The sequence below is a fragment of the Erythrolamprus reginae genome, chromosome 3, assembly GCF_031021105.1.
Source record: "Erythrolamprus reginae isolate rEryReg1 chromosome 3, rEryReg1.hap1, whole genome shotgun sequence".
Classification (NCBI taxonomy): Eukaryota; Metazoa; Chordata; class Lepidosauria; order Squamata; family Dipsadidae; genus Erythrolamprus; species Erythrolamprus reginae.
The window spans coordinates 2382601-2409183 of NC_091952.1; the positions used below are offsets into that span (position 1 = coordinate 2382601).

At 41.3% G+C, this 26583-nt stretch overlaps 1 protein-coding gene across 1 annotated transcript in view; it reads right to left on the minus strand.

Moving 5' to 3' along the window:
• Positions 1-4979: 4979 nt before the first annotated feature.
• Positions 4980-26583, minus strand: part of LOC139163465 (BPI fold-containing family B member 6-like) — a 44229-nt gene continuing 22625 nt past the window's right edge. Inside the window, exons 7-15 of the mRNA XM_070744264.1 lie at positions 23824-23915; positions 15795-15968; positions 14861-14905; positions 13112-13267; positions 10543-10616; positions 9727-9757; positions 7286-7346; positions 6214-6299; positions 4980-5072 (exon numbers count right to left, since the gene is read on the minus strand). Coding sequence (XP_070600365.1) covers positions 4980-5072; positions 6214-6299; positions 7286-7346; positions 9727-9757; positions 10543-10616; positions 13112-13267; positions 14861-14905; positions 15795-15968; positions 23824-23915 — 812 coding nt within the window. The remainder of the gene's footprint in view (positions 5073-6213; positions 6300-7285; positions 7347-9726; positions 9758-10542; positions 10617-13111; positions 13268-14860; positions 14906-15794; positions 15969-23823; positions 23916-26583) is intronic.

Sequence of the window (26583 nt, forward strand, 5' to 3'; positions counted from 1 at the left end):
TGGAGACTAAACAAGGAGAGAAGCAACTTAGAACTAAGGAGGAATTTCCTGACATTGAGAACAATTAATCCGTGGAACCGCTTGCCTCCAGAAGTTGTGAATGCTCCAACACTGGAAGTTTTAAAGAGGATGTTGGATAACCATCTATTTGAAGTAGTGTAGGGTTTCCTGCCTAAGCAGGGGGTTGGGCTAGAAGACCTCCAAGGTCCTTTCCAACTCTGTTGTTGTTGTTATTGTTGTTGTTGTTGTTATTATTTCAACAATACAACACAGCAGACAAGATCACTATGCTGTATTTCGTGTTGCATCACCAGAAATTTCTCCTTAGTTCTATCTTACTTCACTCCTTGTTTAGTTTCCACCCATTACTTCTTGTTCCACCCTCAGGTGCTTTGGAGAATAGCCTGACTCCCTCTTCTTTGTGGCAACCCCTGAGATACTGGAAAACTGCTATCATAGAATTTTTTAAAGAATTGTTTTAAATGTATTATTAACTGGATTGCTTATTATTGTGTGTGTGTGTTTTTGTATATGTTGTGAGCCGCCCCGAGTCCCAGGAGAGGGACGGCATACAAATTCAATTAAATCTTAAATGTCTCCCCTGGTCCTTCTTTTCATTAAACTTAGACATACCCAGTTCCTGCAACCATTCTTCATATGTTTAAGCCTCCAGTCCCCTAATAAGTGAAGGGCTACCAAAATTTTTACTACCACACTGTGGGCATGGTGCTCTAGGTTGGACAGTAGCCCACCCCTGCCCCTAATGCTCTTTGTTGCTCTTCTATTGCTCTTCTATTGCTATTGAAAGTTATAGAGGAGATACTCATAGTAAAATATACCTAAGAAATAATAGAAAAGAAGGTATAGTAATAGAACATATCAATGAAAGAACAAAAGAAGAGATATAGGAATAGAAGAAAGGTATAGGAGATATAGGAGCGCAATAGGACAGGGGATGGAAGGCACTCTAGTGCACCTGTACTCGCTCCTTACTGACCTCTTAGGAATCTGGATAGGTCAACCGTAGATAATCTAAGGGTAAAGTGTTGGGGGTTTGGGGATGACACTATGAAGTCCGGTAATGAGTTCCAACTCAGTTATTGAAGTCATATTTTTTACAGTCAAGTTTGGAGTGGTTAATATTAAGTTTAAATCTGTTGTGTGCTCTTGTGTTGTTGTGGTTGAAGCTGAAGTAGTAGCCGACAGGCAGGACATTGCAGCATATGATCTTGTGGGCAATACTTAGATCTTGTTTAAGGCGTCTTAGTTCTAAACTTTCTAGGCCCAGGATTGTAAGTGTAGTCTCGTAGGGTATTCTATTTTGAGTGGAGGAGTGAAGGGCTCTTCTGGTGAAGTATCTTTGGACATTTTCAAGGGTGTTGTAGAGTAAATTTGGACCCACATAGACAACAATGGAGTAGATAAATTTAATTCAGGAATACGTCAGCCCCCTGAAGATAGTAATCCTGCAGACAGACTTTAAATTTAAATTCTGGAGCTGTTTGGGGTTTTTCTTTTTTAAATGAAAGGAAGTTTTCTCTCCGACGTGATAGTAAGTCTACTTCTTTTGTAAGAGTGCTGGGTGGCTGATTTCTCGCAGACAATGGTTGGCAGAGCTGAAGAAAATCCTTTTTTTTTTTAAGGAAAGGAACAATCAAGCTCTTACATCAAGGGCATTAAGAGCATCATCATCAAGGTTCAGGTGGATGGGGCTGAGCAGGAGATCAGCTGAGGAGAGGAGATTACTACTTTGGTTACTTTGGTTACAGAGAATAGATCCCAAGATTATGTCCTGACCCTCCCTCCCTCCCTTCCTCTCTTCTTTTTCTTCCTTTCTTCTTTTTCTTCCTTTCTTTCCTTCCTTTATACGTTTATCTCTCCCTACTTCTCTCCCTACTTTTTCCTTCCTTTCTTCCTTTCCTTCCCCCTTCCTCTCTTCTTTTTCTTCCCTTCTTCTTACTTTCCTTCCTTTTTTCCTTTATTCCTCCTTCCTTTTCTCCCTCCTTTTTTCCTTTCCTTCCTCTCTTCTTTTTCTTCCCTTCTTACTTTCCTTCCTTTTTTCCTTTATCCCTCTCTCCTTCTCTCCTTCCTTTTTCCTTCCTTCCCTTATTCTTTTCCTTCCTTTCTTCTTCCTTTCCTTCCATTTTTTCTTTTATCCCTCCCTCCTTCCCTCCCTTCTTTGTTCCTTCCTTCCTCTCTTCCTTTTCTTCCTTTCTTCTTCCTTTCCTTCCTTTTTCCATTATCCCTCCCTCCTTTGTTCCTTCCTTCCTTCCTCTCTTCTTTTTCTTCCTTCCTTCCTTCCCTTCCTCCCTTCCTTCGTCCATCTTACCTGTCCCTCTTTACTATGTATTTCTTCCCTTTCTGTTCTGTCTGGGTCACTCTGGAAGCTATGACCAACCCAAAAAGATAAGCCAGACACACCAGTTGAATCCAAACACAGTTTTATAATGGTAAAGAGAACCATTCTGTTGTGGTTCAGCCTGAGCCAGATCAAAGACCAGCTGCGTCTCTGCTGGCTCCATGCCCGGGGGAGGCTGAGAGCGGAGAGGAGAGTTCTTGGCAGTCAGACAGTGCAGACAGCAGTCACGAAGGTGCAGATGATGCAAGGCCTGGGAGCCCTGGGGGAGGGCTATCTCAAGCAAGTAGCTGTGATTCCCTGGAGTCCCTGGATGATGACGCACAAGCTATCGTTAGTATGCGGCAGAGACGCATAGCTCAAAGGAGGAATCAACTGCGGAGATATTTTCAGCGTTGAATGAGGAACACCAGGGGGTTGGGTGTGGTCCTCATTAGCAGGGAAGGGTTTATAAGGCATGAGAACAATTCCGGCGTGGAGTGTTATCAAAGTGTTGGTGTTATCTGCATTTTCTCTCAGCGTTTTTGTTCCTGGCTCGTGGCCCAGCAGCCTTGAAGACTGGGGGAGGTTTGTGTCTGTTAGCAACAGCCTCGTTTGTCATTAAGGATCCTGTTTTTCTGTATGAACACTTGCTTTCGTGTTGCTTTTGGAGTTCCAGTGCTTTCCTGACTTGTAAGGACATTTTCTGTTGGTTCTTTGCTTTTTACCATTATAAAACTGTGTTTGGATTCAACCGGTGTGTCTGGCTTATCTTTTTGGGTTGGTCATAGCTTCCGGAGTGACCCAGACAGAACACCTTCCAATGCCCTTCATTCCCTCCCTCCTTCCTCTCTTCTTCCTTCCTTCCTTCCTTCCTTCCTTTCTTCCCCCCCTCCCTCCCACCCATCCTTTCCCTTCTATTTTAATTTTTTCTCCTTTCGGTTACTTTGCATTTAATAATAACAATATCACATAATTCGCTGCTACATCACACAGTCCTAGGTGCTTGGGAAGCACCCGACTGGTGATGACATACGAAATCTGAATCTTGTTTTGTCATCAGCAGGTTCTTTGACTTGGATTCCAGCCCCCTGCAAGATGACCCACCAAAGCTTCCAGGTGGCGCCCAGTTGACTGGGATCATCTTGGCCACGTGGTCTTTGTCCTTGTTGCATAAGACACGACCTGCCACACACAACATAGGCTGAGCGGCTGTGAGTGGCAGAGGGAGCAAGTGCGCAAGCAGTGTGCCTTCTGACACACAATAGGGACAGTGAACACAGAGCCGTATCGTGTTATCAGGATCTGGGATCTGCTCTGAGCCAAGTTCACGTAACCGGGAGCAAACCCAGCTCTGAGAAAAGGGCTTCTGCAGAGGGTGAGACCTGGCAGGGCAAAGAGGCAGCTGAGCCAAAGGAAGGGAGGAAGAGGAGAAGGAAGGGAGGAAGAGGGGCAAAGAGGAAAGGAGAGGAGGGGAGGGGAAAGGAAAGGGAGGAGGGGAGGAGGAAGAGGAGAGAGGAGAAGAGCAGAGGAAGGGAAGGAGAAAGGTAGGGGGAAAAGAGGAGGAAAGAATTGAAAAGAGGAGAGAAGAGGGGAGGAGAGGAGGGGACAAGATGAGAAAGGAGGAGGGGAGGGGAAGGGAAGGGCAGAGGTAGGTGAAGAGGAGGGGGAAAGATGAGAAAGAAAGAGGGGAGGGGGGGAAGAGGGAGGGGAGGATAGGACAGGTTAGAAGAAGGGGCAAAGAGGAAAGGAGAGAAGGGGAGGGGAAGGGGAGGGGAGGTGTAGGGGAGGAAGAGCAGGAAAGAGGGGAGGGGGGGAAGAAGTGAAAGATGAGAAAAGAGAAGGGGGGAGAGGGAGGGGAGGATGAGGGGGAAAGATGAGAAGGGAGGGGAGGAAGGGAAGGGGAGAGGGGAGGACAAGGTAGAAGGAGGGGCAAAGAGGAGAGAAGGGAGAAGAGGAGAGGCAGGAATCCTGCGGGCTCCTTCAGTGATTGTTAACTGTAGTTCAGCAGTTCAAATCTCACTACCGGCTCAAAGTTGACTCAGCCTTCCTTCCTTCGGAGGTCGGTCAAATGAGGACCCAGATTGTTGGGGGCAAGAGGCTGAGTCTGTAAACCACTTAGAGGGGGCTGTGGAAGCCCTAGGAAGAGGTTTATAAGTCTTATTGCCATTGCTAATATCCTGATGAACCTCAACAGATAAGAGTCCAAAGCAAACTCAAGAAATGCAGAAGAAGAAATTGGAATATTTTATTTGATAAACGCAGAGTCGCCCTAATTCCCTAGTGAGTTGCTACTATTGAGAGTGGGACACAGCAGAGTAAACCTTTCAGCAGGGCAAAGAAGGAAAGAAAAGGAAAGTCCAAGTTCCTGGATGCACCAAATCAAGGGTTGGGTGGTTGGTGTTTTTTTTAAACGTATTAATTGATGGCTGTCAATTTGCAATCTGCTTCCCCATTACTCACAACTCAAAGTGGCTTTACCAAAAAAAAAAGTGAATTATTAAAGAGACGTTTAACAAGGAAGCTGGTGCCTTTATCTTCTCAGTTGGTGTGTGAGTTCAGTCAATTTCATTCAATTTGAATAAGCAAAGTGGGTGGAGGGAGAATTGTGTTGATTGGCGAGATCTCCGCGGCTTCAGTTTTTTTATAACTTGATTGTGCTGCACTGTTTCTTGACTTCCCGTGCCATCTCCTCTTTGCTATATTGCTGGATGTTTGATTCAATAACCAGAAAGTTCTGCAAACGGTAGGGAAAAAAATGGTTGTGATCATCAAATGGTTGTAATATGGTAAATGATTTAGCTTTACTAGATAAATGGTCAAAGCAATGGAAACTGCAGTTTAATGTTTCCAAATGTAAAATAATGCACTTGGGGAAAAGGAAACCTCAATCTGAGTATTGCATTGGCAGTTCTGTGTTAGCAAAAATTTCAGAAGAGAAGGATTTAGGGGTCGTGATTTCTGACAGTCTCAAAATGGGTGAGCAGTGTGGTCGGGTGGTAGGAAAAGCAAGTAGGATGCTTGGCTGCATAGCTAGAGGTATAACAAGCAGAAAGAGGGAGATTGGGATCCCATTATATAGAGCACTGGTGAGACCACATTTGGAATACTGTGTTCAGTTCTGGAGACCTCACCTACAAAAAGATATTGACAAAATTGAACGGGTCCAAAGACGGGCTACAAAAATGGTGGAAGGTCTTAAGCATAAAATGTATCAGGAAAGACTTCATGGACTCAATCTGTATAGTCTGGAGGACAGAAGGAAAAGGGGGGACATGATCGAAACATTTACTGTTTGGAAATAGATAGATAGATAGATAGATAGATAGATAGATAGATAGATAGATAGATAGATAGATAGATGATAGGGTTCAGGAGGGAAGTGTTTTTAATAGGAAAGTGAACACAAGATCTTATCTTTCCTGATAAGTTTTATGCTTAAGACCTTCCACCATTCTTGTAGCCCGTCTTTGGACCCGTTCAATTTTGTCAATATCTTTTTGTAGGTGACGTCTCCAGAACTGGACACAGTATTATTCCAAATGGGGTCTCACCAGCGCTCTATATAGCGGGATCACAATCTCCATCTTCCTTCTTGTTCTACCTCTAGCTATGCAGCCAAGCATCCTACTCGCTTTCCCTACACTCTCCACCCGTTTGCACTGATTTAAATGGTGGTGGGTAGGCTAAATGTGGCTGTCAAGGTTTCATTTTGTGTATACGTTGTGATTGCGGAGTAGTGCCAGAGGCCAGAGAATAAAAGAATCATCACAACATTTCATCCTGGATGGACCACTTTGTTGTTCTTTTTTCTTTTTTTGTTTTTTTGCAGTTTTCCAGACCACATGTGCAAAAATAATGGGGTTCCATCTACTCACGTCATGGAAACTGAGTGTAGCATCGCTTGTGGTGCTGGTGACGTTCATGATGCTTGGAAGAGGGACCTGGTTCTTGTTCATAACACCTGAAAGAGAGAGAAAAGCCATTGGATTAAACAAGACTTTACAGACAACCCTCACTCCATCAAAGACCTCAGAATACTAATATCAAATGACCTCAGTGTCAAAGTCCACTGCAACAACATTGCCAAAATTAAGAGTTGCTAACCTAATCCTATGTAGCTTCTGCTCCAGGAATCTCACGCTACTAACCAGAGCATGCAAAACTTTCACCAGATCAATCCTTGAATTCAGCTCATCTGTCTGGAACCCCCACCGCATTTTGGACATCGACATTCTAGAAAATGTCCAGAGATACTTTACCAGAAGAGCCCTTCACTCCTCCACTCGCAACAGAATCCCCTACGCAACTAGACTTTAGGTTTAGAAAGCTTAGAATTACGTTGCCTTATACATGACCTAAGCATAGCCCATAAAATCAACTGCTACAAGGTCCTTGTATATTTTGTATACCACCAAGTTGTACTTGACAAAGCAAATAAATAAATAAAATTTTCCTTTTCTAGCCGAGACCCTTGGACATTCCCAAAACCTCAGGAGGCTGCAGATTGATCTACCAACAATTGCTCTACTTCCTGGAACGCACTACCTGACTTTGGGGTTTCTTCCCCAAACCCCAAAAACTTTATTTCTACCCTTCAATTGTCTACAGTTGACCAAAATAAAAATAAAATGAAAAATAAAAAAATAAAATAAATAAATAAATAAATAAATTAAAAAATAAAATAAATAAAATAAAATAAAATAAAATAAAATAATGAAATAAAATAAAATAAAATAAAATAAAATAAATAAAATAAAATATAAAAAGATAAAATATACTGCAGTGAGACTTAATTGCTGGTTTTACTGAGGAGGAGATGATACTTATTTATATGCCGCCCCGAGTTTGCGGAGAGGGGCGGCATATAAATCCAATAAACCTAACTTCTTAATATTTATCCCACCCTGGGGAGCTACCAAAGCTTGACCTCCAAAGACCAAAACTTACTCGTGGCATGTTGCACCCAACTATCCATGACACTTTCCGTGTATTTTGATGCTCCTGTTACCTACAACAGTGAGAAGGAACAAGTCAAATTTGGAGCAAGAGAACTTGCTCTAGGAAATGCCCAAGACCCGTGGGGGTACTATTATTATTATTATTATTATTATTATTATTATTATTATTATTATTATTATTAATTAGATTTGTATGCCGCCCCTGTCCGAAGACTTGGAGAGGAAGTAGATGGAAGTAGGACGGAAGTAGAGACTATGTTCTCTTCTCCCCACAACCAAAGAAAATCAATCAATCATTGCGGAGACCCAGTTTCCTGGAGATGTCAGTAATGCTGGGACAGGTGGGAAGGGAAGTACGATGGGGGAAAGGAAGGGGGAAGGGGAAGAGGAGAGGAAAGGAAAGGAAAGGAAAGAAGAAAAGAAGGAAAGGAAGGAGGAAAAGAAAGGAAATGGAAGGAAAGGGAAGGAAAGGAAGGAGAGGAAAGGAAAGGAAAGGAAAGAAGAAAAGAAGGAAAGGAAGGAGGAAAAGAAAGGAAAGGGAAGGAAAGGGAAGGAGAGGAAGGAGAGGAGAGGAAAGGAAAGGAAGGAAGGAAGGAGGAAAGGAAAGAAAAGAAAGGAAAGAGAAGGGAAGGTAAGTGTGATGGGGGAAGGGGGAAGGGAAGGGGGAAGGTGGAGAGGAAAGGAAAGGAGAGGAGAGGAGAGGAAAGGAAAGAAGGAAAGAAAGGAGGAAAGGAAAGGAAAAGAAAGGGAGGGGAGGGGAAGGAAACAAAAGGGAAGGGACGTATGATGGGGAAGGCAGAAGGGAAGGGGGAAGGTGGAGAGGAGAGGAGAGGAAGGGAAAGGACCAGCAATCAGATAGATGGACTAAGTTAGAGTGGTGATGATCACACTATGACCTTTCTGGCCTCTGTTGTTACGTGAATCACTGCAGTTGACGTTAGTAACCTGGTTCTTAAGTGAGTTTTGGCTTTCCCATTGACTACGTTTGTCAGAAGATCACAAAAGGGGATCATGCGACCCAGGGACACTACAACTGTCATAAATATGAACCCATTGCCAAGCCTCTGAATTTTGACTACGCGAACATGGGGATGCGTCAACCGTCGTTAACTGGGGGAAATGACCATAAACCAGTTTAACATTGAATGGTCACTAAACAAATCGTTTGAAATCAAGGACTACCTAGAGCAGTGATGGTGAGCCTATGGCATGTGTGAACAGGTGGCACCCAGAGTCATATTGGAGGCCACGCGAGGTGATGCCCTATATCACCTCCAGTGCACATATGCGTGCTAGCCAGCTGATTTTTGGCTTGGGAAAGGCCGTTTCACCCTTCGGAGGCTACAGGGAAGCTTCCTGAAGCCCTGGAGTGCAAAAAATAGCACAACCAGCAAACTGGAAGTCCATTTTTCTGAACGTCCAGTTTGGCTGTTAGGCATTTTTTTTTGCACTCCGGGGCTTCAGGAAGCTTCCCTGAAGCCTCCGAAGGGTGAAACAGCCTTTCCCAAGGCCAAAAACGGACTTCCGTTGTGCTGTTTTTCACACTCCAGAGGTTTCAAGACGCTTCTCGGAAGGCTCCGGAGTGCAAAAATAGCAGAACCAGCAAAACGGAAGTCTGCTTTTCCGAACTTCCAGTTTGGCTGGGTTTTTTTCACTCTCCCAGGCTTCAGTGAGGCCTCTAGTGAGGCATGCAGGGATGGTGGGTGGGATTATGCACATGCAAAGGGGAAAGCATAGGGGGTGCGCATATGTATGGGGGAGGAATAGGTGGGGGCATATGCACTAACACACACACACACACACACTGTTTTGGCACGTGAACCAAAAAAGGTTCACCGTCATTGACCTATAGTCTGTGGATACAGCTGTGTTTTCATAGAAACCTAGAAACCTAGAAAATGGACGGCAGAAATAGACCTCCTGGTCCATCTAGTCTGCCCTTGTACTATTTCCTGTATGTTATCTTAGGATGGATCTATGTCTATCCTGGCATGTTTAAATTCAGAGACTTTGCATTGACCAATCAGGTCTGCTGGAAGTTTGTTCCAAGAATCTACTACTCTTTCAGTCAAATGATATTTTCTCACGTTGCTTCTGATCTTCCCCCCAACTAAGCTCAGATTGTGCCCCCTTGTTCTTGTGTTCACTTTCCTATTAAAAACACTTCCCTCCTGGACCTTATTTAACCCTTTAATATATTTAAATTTTTCGATCATGTCCCCCCTTTTCCTTCTGTCCTCCAGACTATACAGATTTAGTCCATGAAGTCTTTCCTGATACGTTTTATGCTTAAGACCTTCCACCATTCTTGTAGCCCGTCTTTGGACCCATTCAATTTTGTCAATATCTTTTTGTAGGTGAGGTCTCCAGAACTGAACACAGTAACACACACACACATCCAGAATTTAAGAATGTAAGTTTGAACCTTACATCTCCAGCTGGGGAAGAAACCTCCACTGTCCTGTAAAGAGAAGAAGGAAGAGAGGAGAGAAATAAATATTTTTAGAGGCAATTTCACCCTGTTCACCTCGGAGGGGCCTTGCTATCTTTTCTCATCTGCTGTCAAACCAGCAATGGATTTGATTCCAGAGAGGCTGGCAAATCAGGATCTAAAAAAGCCAAGGAGGCAGACAAAATGGCATGAAGGGAGCAAAGCTCTGGGGAATTGACCTGCCAACAGCTGGACCTTTTGACAAACGCCTGCAGATCCCTTGTTGGCTTTCAAAACACAGAAAGTTCCCATGAATGATTGGGTGGTCCTATTGATTCCCCAAAAGATGAAGAAGATGAGAAAAGGGGGAGAGGAGGGGAGGGGAAAGGAGAGGAGAGAGGAGGGGAGAAGAGGAGGGGAGGGAGGGAGGGAAGGAATAGCAATAGCATTTTGACTTATATCCCACTTTGTAGTGCTTTTCCAGCCCTCTCTAAGCGGTTTACAGAATCAGCCTCTTGCCCCCAACAATCTGGTTCCTCATTTGACCCAGGAAGGAAAGAAGGAAGGGAGGGAGGGAGGGAGGGAGGGAGGGAGGAAGGAATAGCAATAACAATCTGGGTCCTCGTTTGACCCACCTCGTAAGGACGGAAGGCTGAGTCAACCTGGAGCCGTTAGTGAGATTTGAACCACTGAACTACAGCTACCAGTTAGATGAAGTAGCCTGGTTGCTGCATTCTAACTACTGTGCCACCCTGGCTCTTGGCCCCCAAGGCCCCCTCCTTCCACTTGGCTCTTTGGAGCAAGAATATTCATACCTGCAAGCTCCTTTTTTCAGAGAGATGGTCAGGTGTTCCTGTTTGATGGCAAAAGTGATACGACATTTGTGTTTCTAGAGTTGAAAAGAGAAATAAGAAGAGAACAGATTACCTCTTAGGTTTGACAAGATCTTTCTTTCTTTCTTTCTTTTCTTTTCTTTCTTCCTTCCTCTTCCTTCCTCCTTCCCTCCCTTCCCTCCTTCCTTCTCACCTTCCCTTCTTATTCTCTTCCTTCCTTTCTTCTTCCCTCCCTCAGTCTCACTTACCTTTCTTCTTCCCTCCCTCAGTCTCACTTACCTTTCTTTCTTCCTCCCTCCCTTTCACCTTCCCTTCTTCCTTCTTTCCTCCTCATCTTCCTTTCTTCTTCTTTCCCTCAGTCTCACCTTCCCCTCTTCCTCCCTTCCTTCTTCTCCTTCCTAAAGTAGACATGTCCAATTCCTGTAACTGTTCTTCATATATTTCAGCCTCCAATCCCCTGATCATCTTTGTTGCTCTTCTCTGCACTTTTTCTAGAGTCTCAACATCCTTTTTGCATCGTGATGACCAAAACTGAATGCCGTATTCCAAGTGTGGCCTCACCAAGGCCTTATAAAGTGGCATTAACACTTCACGTGATCTTCATTCTCTCCCTCTGTTAATGCAGCCGTAAAATGGGTTGGCTTTTTTGGCAATTAAATAGATTCTCCCTAATTATCTATGTAGGCATCCAAAAGTCTGCGTCATGCAGTCTTGATGGAGATGTTCCGCAAATCTGGATGCTTTCCCAACTGGGAATGCCACCATCCCTGCCTTTTCTCTGGCTGAACCAGAGTTTCATCATTTGTAAAGATGATTTTGGGAAGGTGAGGATGCCCTGAAACGGGTCTTAAGACTTTTGGTCTGAGGAAACATAGAAACATAGAAGATTGACGGCAGAAAAAGACTTCCTGGTCCATCTAGTCTGCCCTTATACTATTTCCTGTATTTTATCTCAGGATGGATCTATGTTTATCCCAGGCATGATTAAATTCAGTTACTGTGGATTTACCAACCACGTCTGCTGGAAGTTTGTTCCAAGGATCTACTACTCTTTCAGTGAAATAATATTTTCTCACGTTGCTTCTGATCGTTCCCCCAACTAACCTCAGATTGTGCCCCCTTGTTCTTGGGTTTCACTTTCCTATTAAAACACTTTCCCCCTGGACCTTATTTAACCCTTTAACCTATTTAAATGTTTTATCACATCCCCCCTTTCCCTTCTGTCCTCCAGACTATACAGATTGAGTCCATGAAGTCTTTCCTGACACGTTTTATGCTTAAGACCTTCCACCATTCTTGTAGCCCATCTTTGGACCCGTTGAATTTTATCCATATCTTATTGTAGGTGAGATCTCCAGAACTTGACACAGTATTCAAGATATAATAGAGAAAATAATAGCATATGCAGAGATGAATAAAATAACAGTGGAAATAAAAAATAAGGAAGAGTTGGAATTAAATAAATGTTGGGGTATGTTCTATTGCTGGTTGGGAAAAAAGGATAAAGTAACAAGCGTACATTTAATTAATAACAAAAGAGAGCTATTTCTTGGTGATAAATGGGTTAACGGAAAAATAGATATGAGATTAGTTATATAAAGTAAGACTATTGTTTTAAAACTGGTCTATAATAAATATGTCAAAATAGGTGTGTAATATAATTTGAGCACAGTAAGAATTGTTACACAGATTTGATACACAAACGCCCAATGTTTTTAAATGTCTTTGTTTTGTGTGTTATATGTATATATGTTTATAAATAAAAATTTATTTTTATATTTAAAAAAGACTTTTGGTCTCTGGCCTGTTGTGGTTAGCTCTGGCCCAGCTCCTGCCCTAAGGACTGTGGATGTGGGGGAGACATCCACATGCTGCAGGCCTGTTTTGCCCCCGGGGGGAATCAGCTGATGAAGGCTCCTCTGACCAAGAAGACATGAGTGACAGGGAGGACGAGAGTGGGGCAGACAGCTCAGAAGGAGATCAATTATCTAGCTCCTCCTTGGATTCAGAACAAGAGTTAATGATACAGCCACGCATGTGGAGAGCGATGCATAGGCAGCAACAACTGAGAGATTATTATCAAAGAAAATGAGGCCACCTGTGGTTGTGTGGGGCTGTGGTCATTAGTGAGGCTGCTATAAAGAGCAGCCTGTGGGTTTGGCCATTGTGGAGGATTATCTGATCTTTGTGTTTCGTGACTGCTTTGCTGACTTTGACCTTTTGTGTGCTGATTTTTCCCCGCTTTGAAACTAAACCAGAGCAAAGTGTGTTTCACTTTGTGAACGAAGAAGGACTGTGAATTGCCTCACAGCTGCAAGCTAAGTATCTCAGAACTGATAAGGGACTTGTACAAATTACCAGGTTGTTTGGAGACAAGGGCTCTTTGCTATACCAAAAGAGGGCTTAGGTTAAGTGAATTTTCATTATAAAGAACATTGTTTTGAATTTTCAAACATGTGTGTGTCTGAAATTGTATCTGTGCATTTTTGGGAGGATTCTACCAGAGAGCCCGACAGAACATGGCCAAAGAGGAAAAAAGGAAGATTTTTACCATTTTGATGGAGAGGATCTGGTTGCCCTTTTTAGCATCCACAAAAGAAGCTTCGATGGAGGTTGTGAGGGAGCTGGCAGAAGACGAGATGGTAACTTTGGGACTTTCTGTGTGGGTTATTTTGACTTTCAGCTTTTTCCCAGCAGGCAGACCAGCCTGGATAAAATGAAAAACAACACACCGAAACACACACACACACACACACACACACTTTTTTAAAAACAGGCCACAAACAAAGACCACATTACAAAAGGAAGCTTTCGTGTTTGGTCCCCCTGCCTCAATTCACTGCCTCATCCTCCCAACTTTACTTCTGACATTTACCTGTATTTTTCGGAGTATAAGACACACTTCTTTCCTCCCTAAAAGAAGCTGAAAAGTTGGGTGCGTCTTATACTCTGAATGTAGCTTTCTTCAAAGCTTTTTTTTCCCCAGCCCTAAGTAGGTGCTAACGATCTTCCTGGCTTTTATCTTGCAGGCTCTTCCATTGTTACTCTCTCCAAAAATGTTTTTCCAGCCCTAAGTCTTTGAAGGCTTTTTTTACATTGCAACTTGCTCTCAATATGTTTCTTCCCAGCCCTAACTAGATGCTAACAATGTTCCCAGTTCTTACTGACTTGCAAGCTTTTTCATTGTTGCTCTCTCCAAATAAGGTTTTTTTAAAGCCCTAACCAGGGGATAGAAGATAGAAACATAGAAGATTGATGTCAGAAAAATACCTCGTCGTCCATCTAGTTTCCTGTATTTTACCTTAGGATGGATCTATGTTTATCCGAGACATGTTTAAATTCAGTTCGTGTGGATTTACCAACCACATCTGCTGGAAGTTTGTTCCAAAATAATGTGCTGAAGCTGACCAGACGAAGGACGCTAACCAGATGAATACCTGGTAGGCAGATTATTTTTCCCTATTTTACTCCCCCAAAACTAAGGTGAAGAAGAAGAAGAGGAAGTGGAAGAGGAAGAGGAGGAGGAGGAGGAAGAAGAGGAAGGAGAGGAGGAAGAGGAAGGAGAGGAAGAGGAAGGAGAGGGAGTGGGTGAAGGAGAAGGAGAAGGAAAAGGAGGAGAAGAAGAAGAAGAAGAAGAAGAAGAACAAAAGAACAAGAACAAGAACAAGAAGAACAAGAACAAGAAGATGAACAAGAAGAACAAGAAGAACAAGAAGAACAAGAAGAACAAGAAGAACAAGAAGAACAAGAAGAACAAGAAGAACAAGAAGAACAAGAAGAACAAGAAGAACAAGAAGAACAAGAAGAACAAGAAGAACAAGAAGAACAAGAAGAACAAGAAGAACAAGAAGAACAAGAAGAACAAGAAGAACAAGAAGAACAAGAAGAAGAAGGACAAGGACAAGAACAAGAGTTCTCCTCCTCCTCCTCCTTCTTCTCCTCCTCCTCCTCCTATTCTTCCTCCTCTTCCTCCTTCTCCTCCTTCTCCTTCTCGTCCTCCTCCCATTTGAAACTCACTCCCTTCTAACACTGATGATAATACCCATTTAGCTCATGAACAGTGTCATCAAGGACCCCAAAGTCATCATCATCATCTTCCTCCTCCTCTTCTTCCTTTTCTTCCTCCTCCTCCTCCTCTCTGCTCTAGAAACAACTCCTGCTTGAGGAATCCTGGCTGATATCAGATCAGCATCTGCCCAGAGAACATCTCGGCCGCTCCAACAAAGATGATTTTTTATCACTTCTGAGGACAATTTCCTCGGAGCTAAGCGACATCACCCTGAAGCCCCAATCAACTTACCTTTGGCAACAGTTTTTTGAGTTGGTCTGAAGTTGGAACAGCACCCTGACCAAAATGGAAAGAAAGAAAAACAGGGAGATAAATAGATTAGTAACAAAAGTGAGCCAATGGGAATTGCAAGCAAGGACCTTAAACCCCACGGTAGACAAGGTTTGTATTTTATTTTATTTTATTTCCCTAGAAAAAATCAACATTCAAGAAAGGGACTTAGGGAGGAACGTAGATGTCACCAACTGCACTCGTTCCTTTCTGGATTTGTAAAGGACATGCCGTTACTTATGACCAGTAGAGGGTTCCCACCAGTACGGTTGACGCCATCGTACCAGTAACGCAAATTGAACTGCGCGCACATTTCCGCATCTCCGCCGTGTGCGTGTATCCACAGGCAGCAAAATCTCATGAGAGGACATGCATGTGAGACTTTGGCAAAAAAAATTGCTTCTGCACATGCACGCATTGCCGAAATCTCTCGCGCATGTCCCTACATGAGATTTTGCTTCCTGCGCATGCGCAGAAACAAAATGTCACTTGGATGTCTGTGCGCGCATGCCAGAGATGTGAAGCTGCATGCAGAGCGCACCGGTAGCGATGGGAGCGGAAACCCCCACCTGCTTACAACCACAATCCAGCCCCAAATGTATGTGGCTCACGAACCAATTTGGTTAAATGAGTGTTGCCCTTTCTATGACCTTACTTGCCTATGTCGTTAAGCGAAACAGTTGCAGTTGTTAAGGGAGTCAGGCAGATGTTAAAGGCATCCGGCTTCCCCATGAACTTTGCGCGTCGGAAGGTCACCAAAGGGGAAATCCCGTGAAACCCCCCCTGCCCCCAGGATGCTGCGACTGTCGAAAATGTGAGTCAATGTCCAAACAAAGGTATGTAGAACCCATTACTGGGCTCTCCCATCCAGAATTTAGGAAGGTTCTTCGGTCACCTTAACTTTGGGCACCACGGTGTTGAGATGGGGCTTCATCAAGTCTATGACAGAACTGACTGCAGTCGCAGGTATGTAGACTGCACACATTTTGTCTTTGCTGGGTGGCAGTTTGTCAGGGAGTTGATCATAGTCGAACGCTTTTCTTTCTCCTTTTTTGTTTTGGATTGTAATCTAGAAAAGGGAAGCACAAATAATAGCATCGTCATCATTTCAACAACAACAACAGAGTTGGAAGGGACCTTGAAGGTTTTCTAGACCAACCCCCCCGTTTAGGCAATAAACTTTTTGCCACTTCAGACAAAGAGTTGTTGTTGTTGTTGTTGTTGTTGTTGTTATTATTATTATTATTATTATTATTATTATTATTATTATTATTATTTATTAGATTTGTATGCCGCCCCTCTCCAAAGACTTGGGCGGTTATCCAATATCTCCCTAAAAACTTCCAGTGCTGGAGCATACACAACTTCATTTACTGAAGTTTATTTATTTATTTATTTATTTATTTATTTATTTATTTATTTATTTATTGGATTTGTATGCCGCCCCTCTCCGCAGACTCGGGGCGGCTAACAACAATGATAAAAATAGCATGTAGAAATCCAATTAATAAAACAACTAAAAACCCTTATAATAAAACCAAACATACACACACACAAACATACCACGCATAACTTGTAATGGCCTAGGGGGAAGGAATATCTTAACTCCCCCATGCCTGGTGGCATAAATGAGTCTTGAGTAGTTTACGAAAGACAGGGAGGGTGGGGGCAGTTCTGATCTCCGGGGGGAGTTGGTTGCAGAGGGCTGGGGCTGCCACAGAGAAGGCTCTTCCCTTGCGGCCCACCAAACGACATTGTTTAGTCAACGGGACCCAGAGAAGGCCGACTCTGTGGGACCTTGTCGGTCGCTGGGATTTGTGCAGTAGCAGGCGGTTCTGGAGGTAATCTGGTCCCATGCCATGTAGGGCTTTAAAGGGCATAACCAACACTTTGAATTGTGACCGGAAACTGATCAGCAGCCAATGGAAGCCACAGAGTGTTGAAGAAACGTGGGCAAATCTGGGAAGCCCCACGATGGATCTCGCAGCTGCGTTCTGCACAATCTGAAGTTTCTGAACACTTTTCAAAGGTAGCCCCATGTAGAGAGCATTGCAGTAATTGAACCTCGAAGTGATGAGGGCATGAGCGACTGTGAGCAATGACTCCCTGTCCAAATAGGGCCGCAACTGGTGCACCAGGCGAACCTGGGCAAACGTCCCCCTCGCCACAGCTGAAAGATGTTTCTCTAATGTGAGCTGTGGATCGAGGAGGATGCCCAAGTTGCGAACCTTCTCTGAGGGGGTCAGTAGTTCCCCCCCCCCCAGGGTAATGGATGGACAGATGGAATTGTCCTTGCTTCATTTACTGAAGAAGCCAGAATCTGGAGAGGTGTGGGATCAATGGCCGCAGCAGCACAGAGTCCCCCTTCACTGGTGGGGGACTCCGAATCCCGGCCATCCGGGGGTTCTGGTTCCTAAGACAAGACCGGATCCTCCCTGAAGGGTAGGTGGCACAGGAGATGCTACTGGGGATCTGGTTTGGGGTCAGCATAACCCACCAGATGAACCGGCACAGTCTCACACTGGTGGCCAAGCCCAAGCTGACAGTAGCTGTGGAGACAACGCAACGCAGGGATTGAAGAAGAGCGGTAACACCTGGAAAGAGGACAATTTAAGTTCCGGCGCGGTGAAGGGAAAATTAAGCGGTGTGCTGGTGAGTGATTTCTGCTGAAAAGGGATTTGGAACTTTATTTTTTTGATTTTCTTTTCTCAATGGAACTAAAATTGCCGGAAATTGGAGAGGAAGCAGTAGAAGAGTCTTCGGAGAGGGGCGGCATACAAATCTAATAAATTATTATTATTATTATTATTATTATTATTATTATTATTATTATTATTACTCAACGGTGGGGTGAATAGCAAGATGCTTCAGGCCAGAGCAGATTGCCCAATATTGGACTTTTTAAAAGCAAGGAGATTTAAAGACTTTGAATTTGGACTACTAAAGTATTATTTTTCACTTTTAACTTGTTTTTTAGTGTGTAATGAAGAGAATCAAATACGGAATCAAAAAATAATAGAATAATGGAAGACAGGAAAGCTTGCCATCTAATAAATAATAATAATTATTATTATTATTATTATTGTTGTTGTTGTTGTTGTTGATGTTGTTATTGTTATTATTGTTATTATTATTACTACTACTACTACTACTGCTATGTTTGTGAGTGACATACGGGAAGGTTTGGTAGGGACGGTTTGCCTATTTGCCGATGACTCTAAAGTGTGGAATAGGGTTGATATTCCTGGAGGGGTCTGTAATATGGTAAATGATTTAGCTTTACTAGATAAATGGTCAAAGCAATGGAAACTGCAGTTTAATGTTTCCAAATGTAAAATAATGCACTTGGGGAAAAGGAATCCTCAATCTGAATATTGCATTGGTGGTTCTGGGTTAGCAAAAACTTCAGAAGAGAAGGATTTAGGGGTAGTGATTTCTGACAGTCTCAAAATGGGTCAGCAGTGTGGTCGGGAAGTAGGAAAAGCAAGTAGGATGCTTGGCTGCATAGCTAGAGATATAACAAGCAGGAAGAGGGAGATTGTGATCTCCTTATATAGAGTGCTGGTGAGACCACATTTGGAATACTGTGTTCAGTTCTGGAGACCTCACCTACAAAAAGATATTGACAAAATTGAACGGGTCCACAGACGGGCTACAAGAATGGCGGAAGGTCTTAAGCATAAAACGTATCAGGAAAGACTTGATGAACTCAATATGTCTAGTCTGGAGGACAGAAGGAAAAGGGGGGACATGATCAAAACATTTAAATATGTGAAAGGGTTAAATAAGGTTCAGGGGGGAAGTGTTTTTAATAGGAAAGTGAACACAAGAACAAGGGGACACAATCTGAAGTTAGTTGGGGGAAAGATCAAAAGCAACATGAGGAAATATTATTTCACTGAAAGAGTCGTAGATGCTTGGAACAAACTTCCAGCAGACGTGGTTGGTAAATCCACAGTCACTGAATTTAAACATGCCTGGGATAAACATAGATCCATCGTAAGATAAAATACAGGAAATAGTATAAGGGCAGACTAGATGGACCATGAGCATAGTTCCCTCTAAGCTGAGCAGTGAGCCATCGCTCACTTAAAAATCATCATCAACTCAGAGTTTTCCAAACCTGCCCAGAAGCCAAGAGGGAAAGAATGAGAGGGAAGGAGAGAGAGAGGAAGAGAGGAAGAGAGAGAAACAGATAGAAAAAAGAGAGGAAGGAAAAGAGAAAGAAAAAGAATGGGAGTAAGAAGAGAGAAAGAAAATCAAAATCTAGTTTGAAACTAGCTCAACTATTTAAGTGGCATTTTGATATTGATAGAGTTGCCCTATTATGAGCTCACTGTTATAGACACACAGGACAGTATTTTATTTTGAAATTCTCTCAGGCAAAACAGGGTGGGTTTTTTATGTTTGTTTGTTTGTTTGTTTGTTTGTTTGTTTGTTTATTATTTCTGTGCCATCCAGTTCCAAAGGGACTGCCGCTCAGACACTATACTTTTCCGCCCACCCCCCCAAAAATTAGAGGGAACACTGACCATGAGGTCTTTTTCTGCCGTCAGTCTTCTATGTTTCTATGTTTCTACTACTACTGCTGCTACTACTACTACTGCTGGCTGGAGGAGTCATTACAGGGAGAATTTTGTTTCATGTGTTCAACAGTTTGTGGCCTTGGTGGTGGACTTTATCTGTTTTGGCTATGAGAATGGAATGTGCTTGTTATGTGTTGACTTTTGAGAAGAAAGAAAGTCCTCAACCTTTGTTTGGAATAAGAACTTTTGTAAGAAGAGACATGTGAACTGACTGGTGGAGATATGGCTACAGATCTGGCAAAAGAACATAAGAACAAATTAAATGTATTTTTTATTTATTTTTTATTTATTAGATTTGTATGCCGCCCCTCTGCAAAAAGTCTGAGGACTATTGTATAATGGATGTTATCACCAGAAAGAGTTTTTGGAATATGGAATGTGGAAATGAGAAAATGTGGATGGCAGCAGTACTTCTAAAGAAGAAGACTGAGTCTATGATAAAGTTATAAATTAAAAGAATTAACTTTTGTAAAATGATGAATTGGATCTATGAGAACTAAATGATGAATTTTAAATTTAATGGGAAGTTATTATAGGAAAATTATATTGGGAAAGTGAATGAACACAGATTGGGGGGTAGGAATGGGAAATATGGAGGGGAAATTATTGAGCAAGATGAAAGAGTATTAATTGAGTTTCATATGTAACTGTTAGTATATTATACGTAACCTTCTTAGGTAAGTAGCTAACTATGTCAGTTTGTAAAATGTAAAGACTATACCTTTAAAGAACTTTTACTGGTTGGCCATAAGACGCGCCAACACCGTTCCCTTTGGGGGGGAGTTACTTTGTTAGAAATATATTTGCTGTGAGCTGTATTCTTGCTGTGTGTGTGGTTTGTAAACTATTAGTATCTGATTGATTCTGTATATTTGTACATATACAGAATCGGTATATAATATATTCTATATATTTGTAAATGAGTATGGTATTTGTAAATATCATACTCAGTAATGATATATACATTACTGAGTATGACAAAGACAATATATAGTGATACATTGTATCAATATACATTGATATTAAGTCTGAGTCATTGTGTGACTAACCTACATTTCCTAAACCAAAAACTCTGCTTAATGTGTATTGGAGGTGTAATAACGAGACATACTAACAGTAACAATGCTTAATTAAAATATGTTATGTTTTTTTAATTATTCTTGGGGTAAATAATGAAAAATGGAATAACAGAATAATGAAAATAGAAAATTGTTATGACTATTTTGGATGGTTAATATTCTTATTATTCTTAATATTAGTAGGAGAAAAGTGAAAAACATTTGAGAAGGAATTTCATAGGTAAGAAGGTTTAACTATAAGATAAGCAAAGATTATGAGAATTTTGCACGTGGATGAGTTATAATGGAAGAATAGAATCAGGAAAATAGAAAATAATGATGATTATATTGGATGATATTTATTTTTAAAGAAAAGTTATTAATGATAGTGTGAAATATTGATTATAGAAGTTATAGAACTACAGAATTTAAGCAAGATATGTGAACTACAATTTATATTTTATAACTTTTTATAAATTTATAGAAAGTTATAAACTATACTGATATAAATAGAGAAGGCATGGTGTCTCTACTGGGGTTACAGTGACTTACATTATATTAGGGTATGAGGTTTTTATTGGGCTTCTTGTCCCATAAAATGGAGTATGCTTTATTGATGATTCCACTGGATTTACAGTGATTTTTATAGAATAGGACACAATGATTCCACTGGGTTTACAAGCTCACAGTGGTTTTTTTAGAATAGGGTATGATGATTCCATTAGGTTTGCAGTGGTATAAATAGAGTAGGGCATGATGATTCCACTGGGCTTACAGTATTCTTTTAGAATAGGGCACAATGATTCCACTTGGTTTGCAGTGATATAACTAGAATAGGGCATGGTGATTCCACTGGGCTTACAGTGATAAATGGGGTATAATGACTTATTTGGGTTTATAGTGAAATAATTAGATTAGGGCACAATGATTCTACTGGGTTTATAGTAATATGAAATAGAGTAGGGTTTGAGGATTTTATTGGTTTGTTTATGAATCATAAAATTGCATAGGTTATGATGATTATATTGGGTTTTATAAGGGATATATGAAAGAAAGGGGGAAATGGTTTTCTTTCCTGTTTTTGTTTTTTCTCTCTCTCTTTTTTCTTCTCCTTTTAAATTTTTTCTTATTTTTTATTTACTTACTAAAAGGAATTATTATTAATTGGGCTAATTGGGACACATGTGACAAACAATTTGGATTTTTTTTTCCCTTTCAAATTGATATACTTTTGATCCCTGTAACAGTTAGATAAAATTTAGGATCTAGTTGATATGATTGGGAATTTTTGTTTCTCTTTTTTTGTTAAAGGGGTACTATCATAAAAATAATGGTAAGAAATATACATGAAATTGATACTAAGGATATTTGGAGAAGATTGAAGCACTACGGCCTAAATAATTGGATGTGATTAGAAAAGAAGCAGCCTAAAAACTGTATTAGTTAATAGCTTTTTAAATACATATAAGAAATTTGAGTAATTATTTTTGTCCATGTAAATTTCCTAATGTGTTTCATGGAGTGAGTGATAATGAATGTTTTAAACTATATTAGGATTTTTAGGGTTTTTAAATTATATTAATTGGATTAGATGTATTACTATGTTTTTATATATGTTGTGAGCCCCCCCCCTGAGTCTTTGGAGAGGGGCAGCATACAAATCCAATTAATAAAAATAAATAAATAAATGAAAAAATGATGAAAAAATAATGAAAAAATCAAAAAATCAAAAAATCAACAAAGGAGGCAGCATTGGATGGATTATGAATACCGAATTTAAAAAAATTAATCATTGTAATGTATTTCAAGATTGATGGTATATTATTCTGCATATGTGATTGGAGTGAAAAAATAAAAAATTCTTTGTCCCCCAAAAAAGAAGCCAGAATCTCATCCCGGCATAATTCTACGTGTTGCTTCTCTATCTTTGCTATGCAGGGTGACGTTGGCGGTTTGCAGAGCAAGTCTTGGGACATCGGCTCCTGGGACACAATATTTGATCTGATGCCTTTGTTCATCTGGCTCCCACATTTCCAAAATCATCTTCTATTGGGACCTTCCTTCCTTCCCATCTAGCCAAACTTCCATTGGAAGCTCAAGAGGCTTATGCAATAGGACTTTGTAGTGGAGCGGAGCGGAGTGGAGCGGAATGAACAGAACGGGACGGAATGGAATGGAATGGAATGGAATGGAAAGGAACAGAGCAGAGCAGAGCAGAGCAGAACAGAATAGAAATCAATAGAGTGGAGTGGAGTGGAGTGGAGTGGAATGAACGGAATGGAACAGAACAGAACAGAATAGAAATCAATAGAGTAGAGTGGAGTGGAGTGGAATAGAATGGAATGGAATAGAATGGAATGAACGGAATGGAACAGAACAGAACAGAATAGGAATCAATAGAGTAGAATAGAATAGAGTGGAGTGGAGTGGAGTGAGGTGGGTGGGGTGGGGTGGGGAAGAGAAGAACAAGAGTTGGAAGGGACTTTGGGGGTCTTCTAGTCCAACCCCCTGCTCAAGCAGAAGACCCTACACCAGTGATGATGGACCTTTTTTTCCTCGGGTGCTGAAACAGCGTGAGCGCCCACACCCATAATTCAATGCCTGGGGAGGGCTAAAACAGCTTACCCTGCCCCCCTGGAGGCCCTCTGGAGGCCGGAAACAGCCTGTTTCCCAACTTCTGGTGGGCCCAGTAGGCTCATGTTTTACCCTCCCCAGGCAACAAAGGCTTCCCTGGAGCCGCGGGAATGTAAAAATGCCCTCCTCCACCCCCACCCCATCCCCCAGGAGGCTCTCTGGAAGCCAAAAACGCCCTCCCGGACCCTCTGTGCAAGCTAAAAATCAGCTGGCTGGCACTCACATGCACATTGGAGCTGAGTTAGGGCAGCGGCTCTCATGCCAGCAGATTTGGCTCCCCATGCCACCTATGGCATCCGTGCCATAGGTTTGCCATCACTGCCCTACACCATTTCAGACAGATGGCTCTCCAACCTCTCCTTGAAAACTTCCAGCGATGGAGCATCCACAACATCTGAAGGCAACTTCTGTTCCACTAGTTAATTGTCCTAATCATCACAAGCAAATTCACACACCACAGGTCTATTATCCCTGTCCTTTTGTTTCTAACAGGGTGAAGTGACCGCTGACTTTTAGAACAGCTGGTTGCCCTGACTGGGGAGAAGATGTTCTTGGGTCCCCACGCAAATGTTACCCCAAAATTAGTGTCCCCCCCCCAGTAAAAAAAAATGGGGATGTGATAAATGATGTATCCAACCACTCTTACCTTGATGCTAATGTGGATGAAAGTTAATTGGACATCTGGTTTTTCTGCCACTTCATACACAATAAATCCAATTATCCCAATAGCTTTCTTTCCTATGAAAGATACAGAAATTGTTATTCACACTTTGCATCAACATATTTATTTTATTATTTTATTTATTAGATTTCTATGCTGCCCTATTTCTCAGTTTCTCAAACCAGATATAACAACCGGGCTTTCCAGGAGACACTATTTCTGCCAGTGAGATCTTGGGAGCTACAAATTGAGAGTTACAAGGTTAAATGCAACCGAGCCGTGTTGTCTGGTGGAGAAATGTGGAGAAACTAGGAGGCCGCCACGTACAACAGTCGGAGATATGGTTCTTGTTATGTCTTGCTATTATTATTATTATTATTATTATTATTATTATTATTATTATTTATTGGATTTGTATGCCGCCCCTCTCCGCAGACTCGGGGCAGCTAACAACAATGATAAAAACAGCATGTAGAAATCCAATTAATAAAACAACTAAAAACCCTTATAATAAAACCAAACATACACACAAACAAACATACCATGCATAACTTGTAATGGCCTAGTGGGAAGGAATATCTTAACTCCCCCATGCCTGGCGGCATAAATGAGTCTTGTGTAGCTTACAAAAGACAGGGGGGGGTGGGGGAAGTTCTAATCTCCGGGGGGGAGTTGGTTCCAGAGGGCCGGGGCCACCACAGAGAAGGCTCTTCCCCTGGGGCCCACCAAACGACATTGTTTAATTGACGGAACCCGGAGAAGGCCAACTCTGTGGGACCTTATCGGTCGCTGGGATTTGTGCAGTAGCAGGCAGTTCTGGAGGTAATCTGGTCCCATGCCATGTAGGGCTTTAAAGGTCATGACCAACACTTTGAATTGTGACCGGAAACTGATCGGCAGCCAGTGCAGGCCACGGAGTGTTGAAGAAACGTGGGTGAATCTTGGAAGCCCCACGACGGCTCTCACGGCTGCGTTCTGCACAACCTGAAGTTTCCGAACACTTGCCGCCAAAAACAAGTAACTGTCAAAAAGTTTTTCCCACACTTTTAAAAGTATAAATAGACGCAGCTTTCGCCGTTACTCTCAGTTGGAGACTGTTAACAGAGTGGAACACTTCTGATCGTTCTCCGGAAATAAGGAGCTGTTATCAACCCGTGGTCTCCAGCCTCCTGATTTAACAGTTCTCATTTGAGGTTTTTTGAAAAAATAAACAGATATTATTATTATTATTATTATTATTATTATTATTATTATTATTTATTAGATTTGTATGCCGCCCCTCTCCGAAGATTCGGGGCGGCTCACAACAATAATAGAAACAATATAACAATATAACAGTGAAACAAATCTAATATTAAAAATAAAACATATATATATCCTTTATGAGAGGGAATTGTATTAGTACTGAAATCTATATTAAAAAAAGATGGAAAGTAGAAAGAAAAAAGCTAATTAAAGAAATAGAGTTAACTCAAGAAAGATTGAGAATCACAAGAAATAGGGAATGGAATAAAAATTAAAAAGAAGCAACTGAGACTTATGGATGAGCAGCAATGGAATAAAATGAGATCAATTGTAAAGCAGAAAATTATGATATGGGGGAATAAATCAATGAAACAAATGGCAAATTATAAAAAAAAAAGAAAAGAAAAATCTTGCATCTCTGCATTAAAGGATAAAAAAGGTGTAATAAAACGTAGTAATGATGAATTGCAAAAAATAATGAAAGAGTTTTATGAAAATTTATATAAAAAAGATCAAGTCATTCTGCAAAACATAGAGGCTAAGGAGAAACTAATGGAAGAAGACAAACAAATATTAAATGGGAAAACAACAAATGATGAAATTATTAAAGTTATTAATGGGTTGAAACCTGCTAAAGCTCCAGGCCCAGATGGATTTACAGGGGAATATTATAAGACTTATGTGATTCAATTATTACCGTATTTGGAGAAATTATTTAATAACATACTTCAAACCTTTAACATTCCACAGTCATGGAAGACATCGGAGATTATTACTGTCCCAAAACCAGATTGGGATTTGTTAGATCCGAGATCCTATCGCCCCATTCAAGACTATAAAATATTTATGAAAATTATAGCAAATAGGATAGAGAGTATCTTACCAAAAATAATTGGTGAAGACCAATATGGATTTGTTAAAGGAAGGAAAATTTATGAACCAATTAGAAATGTTGTTAATTTGTTACACCATGCTACCACTACCAAAAAGAAATTATGTGTCTTAAAGTTAGATGTGTATAAAGCTTTTGATAAAGTTAATCATAATTACCTGTTTCAACTTTGTAAGGAATTAAATATGGGAGAAAATGTCTGTCAAATTATAAGAGAAATTTATAAGGATAATACGGCCTACATTAGGGTAAATGGAAATAGAACAGAGAAAGTTATTATTCAAAATGGAACTAAGCAGGGATGCCCACTATGCCCCATGTTGTTCGCAATGGCAATCGAGGTTCTGGCAAATAAAATTAGAAATGATAAGGACTGGAAGGGTTACCGAATTGGAAAACTTGAATTGAAATTAATTTTTTTTGTAGACGATGCCATAATATTGTCTGAAACCCCCATTGAAATGATGAAAAAAATAATGGTTTTACTCCAGGAATTTAAAGACCAATCAGGTCTTTCAATTAATATTGAGAAATCAGAAATAATTTGTTTAAATACAGGTCCTAAAGAGCAAATCGAGATACGAAAAATTTCAAGATTGAAATTAGGA